The sequence below is a fragment of the Melanotaenia boesemani genome, chromosome 2 (assembly GCF_017639745.1).
Source record: "Melanotaenia boesemani isolate fMelBoe1 chromosome 2, fMelBoe1.pri, whole genome shotgun sequence".
NCBI classification, from domain to species: domain Eukaryota; kingdom Metazoa; phylum Chordata; class Actinopteri; order Atheriniformes; family Melanotaeniidae; genus Melanotaenia; species Melanotaenia boesemani.
The window spans coordinates 39027048-39041380 of NC_055683.1; the positions used below are offsets into that span (position 1 = coordinate 39027048).

Genomic DNA, 14333 nt, shown 5'->3' on the forward strand with positions numbered 1-14333 from the left:
CGTGAGAGAAACTGCATCATATTTATTTTTCATTAAACATCAAATATTTTCACAAAAAGTCTAAAATAATCTGAATGAAAATAAACATAAAATTTAGACGTGAAAGTTTTGATGAAAATTCTTTAAATTCTACATTTCAAGTAGAAAGTCAAACATTTGTGGTGAAAAATGAAGCAAAACATGAAATTTGTGATGTGAAAATGAATCTTTAATTCAACATGTGAAAATGTGAGAAAGTCCAAATAAAGACAGAATGAAGCAAACAAACTAAGAGTGAAACACTGGGAGGATTTTCATTTCCAGCATCATGAAGTGGAACTAACTGCAGCTGACATGAAGTCAACACAACATCCTGATATTCAGTGTGAAGCTTTGACTGGAAACAACATGTGGATCCTGGAAGAAGCACAGCTTCCATCTTTAAAGGACTGGAAGAGGAAGAAGTTTCCAAGGAACCATTTAGAAGAGTTTCACACACAAACTGATTGAATCCATGAAGTTTCTCTGCTACCATCACACTCTTTACACTCAACACAGAGACACCCAGGAACCAGAACTGGAACCAGAACTGGAAGCGGAGGACCAGAACCCAAATCCAGCATAGAGAGGATGAGTGAAAGTGGTGATGAAGGTGTGGAGGTGGATCAGTGAGTCAGAGGAGACTCTGTAGAAGGACAGAGAGCCAGCAGGACAGTCCACATACACTGCTACTCTGTTAGAGACAGAGGAGGAGGAGGAGGAGGAGATGGGTGTTCCTCTGTCATTGTGCCAGACAGAGTAACCTTTATCATCTGAGCAGCTCAGACTCCAAGACTGATCATTGAATCCAAACCAGCAGTCTCTGTTGTCTCCTCTCCTTCTGATTTCTCTGTAACTCACTGATATTAAAACGTCTCCTCCCCACTCGACCTCCCAGTAGCAGCGACCAGTCAGAACATTTTCACACAGCAGCTGAGGACACAAGTTAAATCTGTCTGGATGACCAGGATATGACTGACGCTCCTCCACATGTGTCACCTTCCTGTTGTTGTCAGACAGTTTGAGGTTTCTGTTCACTGTGTTCATGTGGATGGTGAGTGGACAGGAATCTGATGGAGAGAACAAACACAATCCAGCTGCAGTTATTGATCTATTGACACTTTGATGCTGACTGATGAATGAGTGATGGGACAGTGTGAAGATGGTTGAATGTGATGAATCCAATGAAAAACACACTTACACTTCCTCACACCTCCTGGCCTCAACCATGGTTCTCCAGCAGGCTCCACCCTGAAAGGAGGAGGGGGTCAGAGCATGCTAACATGGACATTACATGGCTCTCATACACACTTTGTTCTACACTCAGAAAGGAACAGTCCAACATCTGGACACGTCCACCTGATTGGAGCATCTCCAGACTAGAAGGAGCAGAATCAGGAAGCTGATTGGTCCACACCCACACCAAGAAAACTGCTTTGTGGAAGTCCCAGTTTCTTCTTTCAACCATCTTCTCCTTTTCATCTCTTCACACATGAAGAACTCTGCAGAAACTCCTGATCTAACCAAGAGCTGCATCTTCTCTCTGCCCTGAAGTCTTATTGATCAGCTTCTGACAATAATCTCCTCTGCAGAGCAGATTGGCTCAGATTCTTTGTTGTGATCAGCTGGGAAATGTTAAAGTGGTTCTTTTCCTGCACATGAAGCTAAATGACTGTCAGAGACTCTGTTTGAGGCCATGATGTGTGTGTTTGGAGCTGTGACGGCTTGTTTCCTACTGAACACTAACAGCTGCTTCATCATCACACTGAGGATTTGTTCCCTCACATTATTCCTGCAGATCCTGCTGCTGTGTGGACACAAACACATTTCTTTCTAAAGCAGGAACAAATCAGAGGGATCAGCAGCATCAACTCACCACACTTCTTCCACATCTGATCCAGTCTGCTGATTCATTTCCAGTTTGAAGTGCAGCCACATCACCAGCTTCTACTGACTCCAACATCTACACTGTTATTGAAGCTGATTGATCATCTGATGGATGATTGAATTAGTAATTACTGAATCAGCAGCATGGGACCATCAAAGCTCTAAAGTCCTGAGTGAAGAGGAGAGGTTAGACTGCCTCTGGTGGTCAGACATGGAGCTGCAGCTGCTGAAATACAGGATGTGACAGGATTCAGGAAAGTCTGTCTCATCTTTCCTCAACATCAGCTGTGAACATACTGAGTCCTTTCACGTTAACCAGGAACCCTGATGTAACATCATCATCTTCATCACAACACACACACACTGCCATCTCCATCACCTCCTTCAGCACCCGATCCAGCCGTTATCACATGACTGAAGCAGCATTATCAGTGGTTATCAGTCCATTCCTACGGGACAGTAGGGCTCTACTCCGCCTCCTAGTGGCTCCAGTAGGTCCTTATCATCTATTTACACCACTGATCAGCAGCACTGATACAGGAAGACTCCTGATCCAGTCCCACAGGAATCCAGTCCACCGGCAGGTCTGAAATCTTTAGCATGACGCTGCATTTTCTGGTAAAACAACCTACATTTAAGTCATGTGACTGCTGAGTGAATATTGAGTGTAAAGTGACAAAGTCTGGACAGAAATCCAGAGACTCTCTCAGTCATTTTCATTCATGTCCTCATTATGAGTCCAGATCATCAAACACTAAGCCAGACTTCAGGAGCATGAAGAAGTAAAGAACTTGTGTTTTCCTGTCTAACTCCTCTTTTCAGATCAGATCAGGGGGAGGGGCTCCACTGACTGTCTCCATCATTGTGATCAGCTGTGTGCAGCTAATTGAAGGAAACTGATAAAAACTGCAACGACACTCATGTGTGACGTTGCACGGAGCAGCGGCACCAACAGAAGACGACATGAATGAAAGAATCTAGAGGGAACGAGTCTTCAGGGACCAGAATACTTCCTGCTCTATATGTGTCTCATCTAAATTCATGTTGTGGGTCTGTTGCTGTGGTTCAGCATCAGGAGCCTCCAGTAAGTGGGAGAATCACTGAGCATCATCATTCATGGGAAGCTTTTCATCCATCATGTGTTTAAATGTATCTATACAGAGGTAGGAATACAGGTCTGATCAACACGTGCACATTTCCACATGGACTGATTTCTAAAGAGAACTTTACAAGAACATGACTGTTCACACACTTTTATAAACATCTGTGCTAAGCTAAGCTAAGCTAACATTTCCTGGAGCATCTCTGTGTCTGATCCAGGGTCAGAGGACAGAAAAGATGTTTCTATGACAGAATGTCCCTTTAACCTGCAGAGATGTTTCCAGACTGAAGAAACTCTGAGCAACAGACAGTTATCACTGTTGTTCCTGCAGATGTTCTCCTTGGAGACTCTCCTACTCACATATCTGCTGTGAGCAAAGGAAAAAGGCTCCTACATGTGTGATGGTTCATATAACACTCATATCCAGCATGAAGCAGGACTGAGTGAAGGACAGAGAAAATGTCTGCAGATCTTCCTCCTCTATCAGACATTGTGTGGCTGCAGCAGCCTCTCCATACCTGAGTCTGTGTGGATCCTTCAGTGCAGCCATCAGCAGCTTCACTCCTGAGTCTCCTGGATGGTTGTATCTCAGGTCCAGCTCTCTCAGATGGGAGGGGTTGGAGGTCAGAGCTGAGGCCAGAGAAGCACAGCCTTCCTCTGTGATCAGACATCCTGACAGGCTGCAGAAAACAACACGTATGACAGAAACTCTGAGAGACCTGCTGTCAAACTAAAGCTGAACGTCATCAGATGTTCAGAGAAACTGGACCTGTCTCACATTATTGTCTTTGTGTCTTCATTTGTTCCAAGTTTACGACTTTATGACTCAGTTTTTGACAAATGTAAAATTTCTAGAGATGTGACATTCATGAACGAATCGATTAAACGGCTTGTTTAAATGAACGATGGGATCCTATTCACAGCTGTGAGCCATTCATTTGTAAGCCATTTTTTTAAATACAAATTTTCCACACTGCCTTCATCACATTTGTGACTTCATAGAAATCTGATGTCCAACACGCTCCATTCATGTGAAGCATCTATGGACAGAGAGTATTGTTCGGAAACAAATACTGCGAGTTCTATCCAAAACATTTACTAGAATTTGTACTGACTGCTCAGGTTTATTCTTTTCTTTATCTATATTTTTCCTACAATTCTTTTTCGTCTCGTATATTAGGTTTTGTATTGGTACATATTTTGATTGTTTGTCATTCTTATATATTGTGAAATTTTGTAAGAAATTGTTAGAACGAGCCAGTCTTTTGAATGGCTCTTTGAAAAAATTGGTTCCTCAAGATCCGGCTCCCCTAGAAGAGTCATAAATCCCATCTCTACAAATTTCCAGGTTTCTACAGAGATCCATCAATCATGTTTTCAGGGGAGTTTGTATCTTTTTAAAGGCATTAATCCTCCTTCATTCAGTCTGGTGGAGTAAGAGAGAGGCTGCTCTGATGACTCTACTTTTTCTGATTAAAAGATGTGCAAGAAAACATTAACTTAAAGTTATGGTTTTATTGTGGATGAGAATAAAGTTGACCTGGGAGCTTGACGGTGACTGCTTCGCTTAAGATTTAAGTCTGACAAAGCCGCATTAATGTGTGTTTAATTTGTTCTTTAATAAGTTGTGTTTATAAGTGTGCTTGTGTATAAACACAAAGTAATACCACTGTACTATGTCTGGCAGTAAGACAGTCACAGAGAGTGTAACAATACACAGAAAGCTCCTGAAGCGATGTTTGGTTTTCTTCTGTTTTATTGGCTTGAAGTAAGTATCCAGCTAAGATCACCTTTGCTAACTGGTGGTAGTGAGAGGGGGAGGAGCTAGAAAAAAGAGGTGCAGCGGAGGATGCAGCAGGAGGAAGGAGAAGAGGAGACCTGGTAACTTTACAAGTACTGCAAAAGTATAGCCTTGATTACAAAAACCACCTGGTAGGGCAAGCTTATGATGGTACAGCAATAATGAGTGGTATAAACACTGGTGTGCAGGCAGCATTAAAGCAGAGGCTTCCCCAAAGCCTACCATTTCACTTCTCTTCTACAGAAACTGTATGTGTTTGTCTCAGGGTCATATGTGCACTAAAGGTGGCTAGAGGTACAGAGGGAGATGTTTCCAGGGATAGTCCCAAGAGAGCTGCAAAGGCTGACAGACACATGGTGGGCACGTAGGTAGAAGTCTAGCAAAACAGTAATGGACAGACTATCTGCCATCATACAACTACTGAAAGAAATCAGAAGATAGAAATGGTAACAGAGCTGTAGAGTGAAGAGGTTTGTTAGATTTCAAATTTGTTGGCCTTCTTGTATCATTCACCAAAACATTTGGTGAAGTAAAATTTCTTTCAGATGTTCTACAATCCCCTCAACTGAATCTGGGCACAGCTGTTACTCTTGTTGATTCACTTGTTGACACATTGGGCAGTGTTAGAGAACCCTTGCAGAGCAATGCAACATAGGTGCTGCACCTCAAGGCTGCCAGGTCACACCAGCTCTACTCTTCAAGGCTTTTACATCTTTTACATTTCTACTCCGACTGTACAAAAACAGGGCAACACAGATAAAAAGTCATTTCATAAAGGTTAATTCCAGTCATTGATATGCTTCTCTCTGAGATAAAGAGATTTTCTCATGAGAACTGTGTTGTAATGGAAGGCAAACAAGCCTTGAATCCATGCAGTCCCACATTTTGTGAGAAGAAATACCGTCTGTGTGTTTTCCTCATTATACAACTGCAACTCTGAGGATCTAGAACATGAGTTACTTCAGCTGAAACCAATTCTGGAGAGAAAGAAAAGCAGTAGCTTGGAAATACCAAGAGTTTGATGGAGCTTACAGTTTTCCTTGAGCCATATAGAGAGGTGTTTGACACAGTATTTAAACTTTGCAAACACCTTGCATTACCTGTAAGCGCAGTTCGTCTGTGCTCAAATTAAATAAGACTTACTTAAGAAACACCATGAGATATCATGTAGTACTGTGGTAGTTTATATTGTTGTTTGTTTTTTTGTTTTTTTTGTGATATGTTCTGGGCAGCATAGACAACTGTTATTTCCACATTTTAATCCTGTCCTTTTCTCCCTTTTTTTTTTTTTTCTCTCTCTCTTCCTCTATCTCCCTGTCAGGTTCAGCACTGACATATAAAGACTAAAGAAAATAAGATTACAATAAAAATTATAAAAATATCAAGGGCAGCCATGTATATAACATGTCTCCCTTGGTAGAGCAAATCTGTCAAGCAAAATATGGCACACAGACCACCGTTCTGTATGTTAGGATGCTGGACAGGACAGGGTAAAAAAAAAAAAAAAAAAAAGAAACACCATGAGCAATGAGCGCCTTGAGTATTGAATCAAAAAGAGCAAAAAGAGTCGATCTTAATAGTTTTGTAGATGTGTTTGCTAAAAGACATGGCAACAGGTGAATTAAACTGTTCTAAAATGCAGAAATAATAAATATTGAAAGAATAATAGAAAAACTGTTTGAAATGTCTTTTTTTCTGAACTGTTTCCTGTTTCTCAAATTTGAGGTGATTGAGTGAATGAGGTGATGAAGGTGTGAAGGTGGATCTGTGAGTGCCTGATTTTTAAAAAAGGGAGGACCAATTTGGTTTGCCACCCTAAAATTTTTACTGGCCCCACCTGGTTGTTGTTTAAGAAATAAATGCAACAGATTTGAACAGACTTTTTTATTTAATGATTATTGTTGTTTTATATACAATAACTAACAGGCTCTGTTAGTTCCAGGTTCAATTGGTGCAATAAGGTAATTTAAAAAAAGTTTTAATAAACATTGAACCAGTCTTGCTCTCAGCTTATTTAATTTTTTTTCTTTTTGGCCTGCTGTGCATCTGAGTTTAAGAGGTGGTAGTGTGAGCAGAGGGAGACACTACTCTGCTGACAAGTAAGATTAAATTATCAAATGAAAAAGAGAAAAGAAACAGGTCTACATCCTAACTTGATGGTTTGGGTCTAGCTTTAACTCTCATGTACACTGTGGCATGTAGTTTAGCAGCAACCTGTGCACACATGGACTATGAAGAAAAAAGTTGTGGTGTAAGAGACCTAAATCAGAGACACACAAACATCTGATATTCATACACACAGCTTCCACAAGTTTGTTACTCATGAATAAAAACTCTTTTAAACTTTTAGTTTGATGAATCCTGACCTGAGAGTTTCCAGTTTGCAGTCTGGACTCTTCAGTCCACCACACAGCTTCTTCAGTCCTGAGTCCTGCAGGTCGTTGTTACTCAGGTCCAGTTCTGTCAGACTGGAGGACTGGGAGCTGAGGACTGAGGACAGAGGTCCACAGCTTGTCTCTGAGAGACCACACGCACTCAGCCTGGAGAGAAAGTTACAGAGAAAATGTAAGACGGGACAAGACTGAATCTGCACTCATGTTGAACGTCAACTCAAAGAACACCTGCCAACTTTTTTAGCCCAAAAATTCAAACAATTAGGCAAAATAATAATTCCACACAGTCATACAAGAAAAGTAGTCTGTGTCTAAAACCCGGAAATAATTCTGATGTTATGTCGCAATTTAAAATGGTCAATTTAAAATGGTCAATTTAAAAATCCTAAAAGAAATAGTTTGGCATTTGAAATCAACAACATGCACTCTGGACATGATTCCATCCGACTTTTTAAAAACAGTTTTTACCTCAGTAGAAAGTGATCTCCTCTTTTTCACCAGCTTAATGATTTTTTAAATAATAGTGGAAATCTTGATAAATTTCAGTCCAGCTTCTGACCTCATCACAGCACTGAAACAGCTCTGGTCAAAGTGTTAAATGACATTAGGTTGAATACTGATTCTGGTCAAGTATCAGTCCTGGTTCTGTTGGATCTCAGTGCTGCATTTGATACCGTAGATCACAGAATCCTGTTGCACAGGCTGGAAAACTGGGTTGGACTTTCTGGAGTGGTCCTTAACTGGTTCAGGTCCTATTTAGAAGGCTAGAGTTATTTTTTTTTTTTTTTTTTTTTTTTAACCTGTCTTGTCCAGCATTGTTGCAAACAGAATGATTGTCTGGCTGCCGTCTGGTGCTGGGCAATTTTACTCTATCAAGCAGGGATTTATACTACATGTATAAAGTCCCTCTTGATGAAAAACTTTATTAAATCAGACTCTTAATACTGGACTCGACCGGAGGGGACAGAGAGAGAGAGAGAGAAAAGAAAGTAGAGAGAAGAGGGAGGGGAGAGAGAGGGACAGAAAGGGTGTGGGGAGTGCGGGTGGGGACTTGAAACATCATACAGAAGACCATGTAATCCATACTACTTACAACATATATAGCTAAGATCATCCTAGCCAGTAGGTCATTACACAACTAGTTGATAATAGTAACAATAATAATAATAAGAGTAAGAGTAATAATAATAATAAGAACAGAAATAATTAAAAAAAGAAACAAAATATGATAATAGATATAAGTGAAACTGCTGTATTCAAGAACACGCGCAGAGAAACCTGTGTGGATATGCTGGAGAACTCGGCCACACGGTGACGCAAAGACTGTGTGGAGACGTTCAGGAAGGAGTGACCATGCAGAGTGATCATGCAGATGCCACCTCACTTGAACAGAGGCCAGAGTCAGGCCAGCGGTCCCGAGACCCAGGCCACCAGCCCTCCCGCAGGCAACAGACCCCGACCGGTCCACAGAGACGACCACTCGCCCGCCCAGGAAGGCAGCAGCAGGAGACCCCAGCAGGAGCCGCCCCGCGGACACAGGGCACCGGCCCCGGCGGGCCGAGGCCAGCAGTCCCCGACCCCCCCGGGCACCGGCCGCCCGGGACAGACGGGGCAGAGGGCCCGGGCCCAGGAGCGCAGGGACACCCCCCTCCCCCACAGGCCGAGGGCCAGCACGCCACCCGGGGGGACCCGGCCCGCCCAGACGGCCACCACCAGAGGCCAGCCCCACACCCCAGCGCCCAGCCGCACACCCCGAGAACCAGTCCTGCCCCCCCCAGACCAACACACACACACACAAACACACACACTCTCCTTCCACTCCTCCGTTCATCCTCCCACGCATACACCATTCAACCCTCACATATTCTGTCCTCCCACACACACTCACCATCCTTCCACCATACACCATTCATCCACCTTCACACCTCCCATACACACACACACACACCTTCCTTCCACTACCCATCCTCCCACACATACATCATTCTCCTACACATACACCGTCCTCCCTCTCCTACACCAAACATCCACCTTCACGTACCCCATCCTCCCACACACACACACCACCCCTCCATCACCCACTCTCCCAAACATACACCACTCCCCCACACACACACATCATCCTCCCTCCCATACACCATCCATCCTCCCGCACACACACCATCCTTCCACCATCCATCCTCCCACACACTCCCCCATCCCTGCACCATACCTTCTCCCACACATACCCCATCCTCCCACACATACATCATCCCTCCACCATTCATCCTCCCACACCCACACCACCCCCCCTCCCACACACCACGCATCCACCTCCACACACCCCAACCTCCCACACACCATCCCTCCACCACCCATCTCCCCACACCCACACCACTCCCCCCCCCCCCCCCCCCCCCCCCAACACACACACACACACAAACACCATCCCCCCTAGAGTTATTTTGTTATGATCGGCAGCTATGAATCCGAGCGAGTGGCCATGACTTGTGGAGTCCGCCAGGGGTCAGTCCTTGGACCTTTTCTGTTCAACTTGTATATGCTCCCTTTGGGTAAAATATTACAGAACTATAGCATTAATTATCAAAGTTATGCAGATGATACACAACTTTATGTGTCTCTTTCACCAGATGACTGCAGTCCAATAGACTTATTGTGTCAGTGTCTGGAGCAAATAAACACCTGGATGAAGGAGAATTTCCTACAATTAAATGAAGACAAAACTGAGATTATTCTGTTTGGTAGCAAAGAGAAGAGGGTTAGCATTAGCAAACACCTGGAGACTCGGTCTTTTAAAATCACAGACCAAGTTCGTAACCTTGGAGTGTTGATAGACTCAGACCTGACTTTCAGCAGCCACATCAAAGCTTCACTAAGAAGCTTTTTACCAGCTCAGAAACATCAACAGAATTAAAAGTTTAGTCTCCCAGAAAGACCAGGAGAAACTCATCCATGCATTCATCTCCAGTAGGCTGGATTACTGTAATGGTCTTTTAACAGGACTTCCTAAAAAGAGCATTAAACATCTGCAGCTCATCCAAAACGCTGCTGCTAGAGTTTTAACCAGGACTAAGAGATCTGAACACATCACACCAGTTTTGAAATCTTTACACTGGCTTTCAGTCAGTCACAGAATAGATTTTAAAACCCTTCTGATCATTTACAAATCCCAGAACGGTTTAGGCCCAGAATACATCTGTGATATGTTCAGAGAATATAAACCTAGCAGAGCTCTTAGATCCAAAGACTCTGGTCAACTAGTCCAGACCAGAGTCCAGATTAAACATGGAGAAGCAGCATTTAGCTGTTATGCTGCAAACAAGTGGAACAAACTGCCAGTGGAGATTAAACTTTCACCAAATGTAGACATTTTTAAATCCAGGTTAAAAACATTTCTTTTCTCATGCGCCTATGCATGAAATCTGTACGGAAACTTTTTAACTTGCTTTTAATCATTTTAATGTAATTTATTATTTTATTGTGATTATGTGTTGATGCCTTTTACTATTTCTAAATATCTGTAATGCCTTTGTTTTATGTAATACAAATAAACTGCCTTGCTTTGCCTTGTAGAGAAAATCAGGTGTAACTCCACAGTGTTTGACCTGTTTCATAGTGTACTTACCTAGGCTCACAGAAACTTTCTGTCCTGGTTCTACTGGATCTTAGTGCCACCTTTGATACAGTTGATCACCAGACTTTACTAGACAGACTCAGAAGTCTGGTGGGCCTCTCAGGTACTGTTCTCAAATGGTTTTACTCCTATCTCACAGATCAAAAATTCTTTGTAAATATGGATACATGCTTCTCAAAAATCCATGAAGTCAAGTGTGGGGTTTCCCAGGGATCAATTTTAGGCCCGATACTTTTTAATTTGTACATGTTACCTCTTGGTGATGTCATCAGGAGACACGGCATTGATTTTCATAGCTATGCTGATGACACACAGCTTTACATTGCTGTGTCTCCTGATGACCTAGAGCCAGTTAATGTCCTTTTAAACTGTCTTTTGGATATAAAGTCATGGATGGCAGAGAACTTCTTAAAGCTTAGTGAGGACTTATGAAGACAAGAGAAAGAGATCATTTTACCAAAACTACATCATTTTAATCCCTCTCAGTGTGTGAGAAATCTGGGTGTTCTTTTCGACTCTGAGCTTGATTTTATTCCACACATCAGAAATTTAAAAAAACTGGATTTTACCATCTTAAAAACATCGCCAGAGTCCGCCCATTTCTCTCTCTTGCCAGCACGGAGGTGCTGATGCATGCTTTTATTTTTAGTAGATTAGATTATTGTAATGCTCTGCTTTCCAAAAAGTCCCTTTGGAAACTACAGCTACTCCAGAACTTTGCAGCACGAGTTCTGACGAGGACCAGAGGGCGGGAACACATTACACCAGTTTTAAAATCGCTGCATTGGCTTCCTGTGCGTTTCAGGATTGATTTTAAAGTTCTTTTAGTAGTTTATAAATGTCTTAATGGTCTTGGCCTTCTTATTTATCAGACTTGCTTTTAAATTATGAAACATCGCGAACCCTGAGGTACTCTAGGAGCGGTCTATTAGTTATTCCAAGGGTGAGGACCAAGACATATGATGAGGCCTCTTTCCGTTGTTACGGCCCTCGTCTGTGGAATGGCCTGCTAGAGAACCTCAGGGCTGCAGATACTGTTGATGTTTTTAAAAAGAGGCTTAAGACCTACTTTTCAGCTTAGCTTTTAACTAAATTTTATTTGATCTTGAGCTTATTTTTTAAGATTTTATATATTGTTATTTATTTTCATTTCATTTTTCTCAACTGTATTTATTTTTATTTATTGTTTCTTAAGGTTATTTAATATTTGCTTTAACTCCAGTGTTTTCCTCATGGGGATCCTCCATGCCGGGGGTTCTGCCTGCTCAGTCTGGGGTTGTTGCTGCGGTGATCTGTTGTCTGGGTGGCTGGGGCCCTATACTGCAGCTTGATGGCTGTGGTGTGGTGTGGGCCCCAGTCTGCTGTGATCAGGGTGGTTGTCGTGATGGCGGCCTCTGTAGGACATGGGTGGACTGGCTCCTGGTGGGTTGTCTCTGCTTTGTGTGTATATATGCATGTTCCTGTGTGCAACTGTAACTTTTTTTTTTCCTGTTATGTAGTTTATTTTTGTCTTAATATGCATAAATTGATTTTTCATGTAAAGCACTTTGTGTTGCCCCAGCATGAAAAGTGCTTTATAAATAAAGTTTGATTGATTGATTGATTGATTGATTGATTGATTGATTGATTGATTGATTGATTGATTGATTGATTGATTGATTGATTGATTGATTGATATGATCCAAATGTTGATGACCCCTCCTTCTTTCACTTCCTCTTCACCTCACTCCATGGTCACTCAGATAACGCACTAATTATAGGAGGTGATTTTAACTTTATATTAGACAAACACAACCACAGGAAGTTATCGAGTCTGGAAATCCTCAGAAACTGTTAAACAGTACATGAAGGATTTTGGTCTCTGTGAGTCTTGGCACTCTCACCATCCCACACTAAGAGAATACACCTTCTTCTCTTCAGTTCACCATTCCTGTTCTAGAGTAGATTATTTCTTAACTAGCAGCTTGCTGATGAGTGACGTGTCAGAAATCAGACTCTATCCCATTACCATTAGAAATAATGCACCAGTATCTTTCACTCTGAGAAGTAAGAACAATAAACCAGCAACTAGAAACTGGAAATTTAATACGTCATTACTTAAAGGTCCTGAGTATATCAGCTACTTCAAGAATTTCAGAGTTAAACTCAGAGTTAAATCCAAAGAGAACACTTACCATGTCTCCCCAGAAGAACACACACTGAACCATATAAGGAAAGCTAAACTTGAACTTAATGAAATAATAGATAAAAAGACACAAATTCTTGGTGTAAGGACTTCGTTTGGAGAACTTTGCACATGGCAACAAATCTGGAAGATTCCTAGCTAATCAGTTAAAAACAAACAAGGAAAAAACAACCACCTCTGCTGTCAGAGATCCAGACGGAAACATCAGCCATGACCCTGACAAGATACAGCCTTTCAAAGAATTCTCATTAACATCACAACTAAGTACAACGGAAGACAATATTGATAAATTTCTTAGCAACATCAGTCTTCCAAAATGAAAACATAAAAATAAAATGGCCTTAGATTCACCTCTTTCAGTTGGCGAACTCCATGAAGCTCTCCAGCATATGCCCAACAATAAAGCTCCAGGTCCAGATGGTTACCCAGCAGAATTCTACAAAGAATTCTGGACAACTTTGGCACCCACTTTCTACAATATGATATTAGAAAGAAGGAAAAACAAAAAATACCTTCAAATATGAACCTAGCCAATATTACTCTACTATTAAAACCAGGAAAAGACCCGACACTTCCATCCAGTTACCGTCCAATTTCATTAATAAATGTAGATCTTAAAATAATCAGCAAAGCTCTGGCCAGAAGGATAGAAAAAAATAACTCCTCAAATAATACATTCTGACCAAACAGGCTTTATTAAAGGTAGACATTCTTCTACTAACATGCAGATTAATTAACAAAATAGATTATTCTACTCTATAAAATCTGAAATTGACAGTAATTTCTTTAGATGCAAAAAAAGCATTAGACCAAGTAAACTGGAAATCTTTATTTGCAACATTAAACAAATTTGGGTTTGGGTCATCTTTAATAGATTGGATAAAAATATTATATAACAACCCAAATGCATGTGTGAAAACTAATGAACAAACTTCTCCAAGCTTCTGTTTGCAGAGAGGCACCAGACAGGGCTGCCCGCTTTCTCCATCACTATTTGCTATTTTTTATTGAACCCCTAGCTGCTGCCATAAGACAAAATAAAGAGATTAAATTAATCCATGCCAAAAATATAGAACATAAGATAAGTCTTTATGCTGATGATGTATCACTTTTCCTCCATAACTCACCGACATCTCTCCCCCAGACAATCACACTTATTAACGCATTCTCATCAATATCTGACTACTCTATTAACTGGTCTATGACTATTGTTATGCCCATTTACTGTGACCTACAAAACACACCCAATACAGTCTGGAAACATTAGATATTTAGGCATAAACATTTTCCCCAGGTTATCAGAACTAACAAAG

At 41.6% G+C, this 14333-nt stretch overlaps 1 protein-coding gene across 1 annotated transcript in view; it reads right to left on the bottom strand.

Moving 5' to 3' along the window:
* Nucleotides 1–14333, bottom strand: part of LOC121628294 (NACHT, LRR and PYD domains-containing protein 3-like) — a 45886-nt gene that overhangs the window by 795 nt on the left and 30758 nt on the right. The window contains exons 8-11 of the mRNA XM_041967314.1: nucleotides 7175–7348; nucleotides 3526–3687; nucleotides 1220–1269; nucleotides 577–1088 (exon numbers count right to left, since the gene is read on the bottom strand). Of these exons, the coding sequence (XP_041823248.1) occupies nucleotides 577–1088; nucleotides 1220–1269; nucleotides 3526–3687; nucleotides 7175–7348 (898 nt within the window). The remainder of the gene's footprint in view (nucleotides 1–576; nucleotides 1089–1219; nucleotides 1270–3525; nucleotides 3688–7174; nucleotides 7349–14333) is intronic.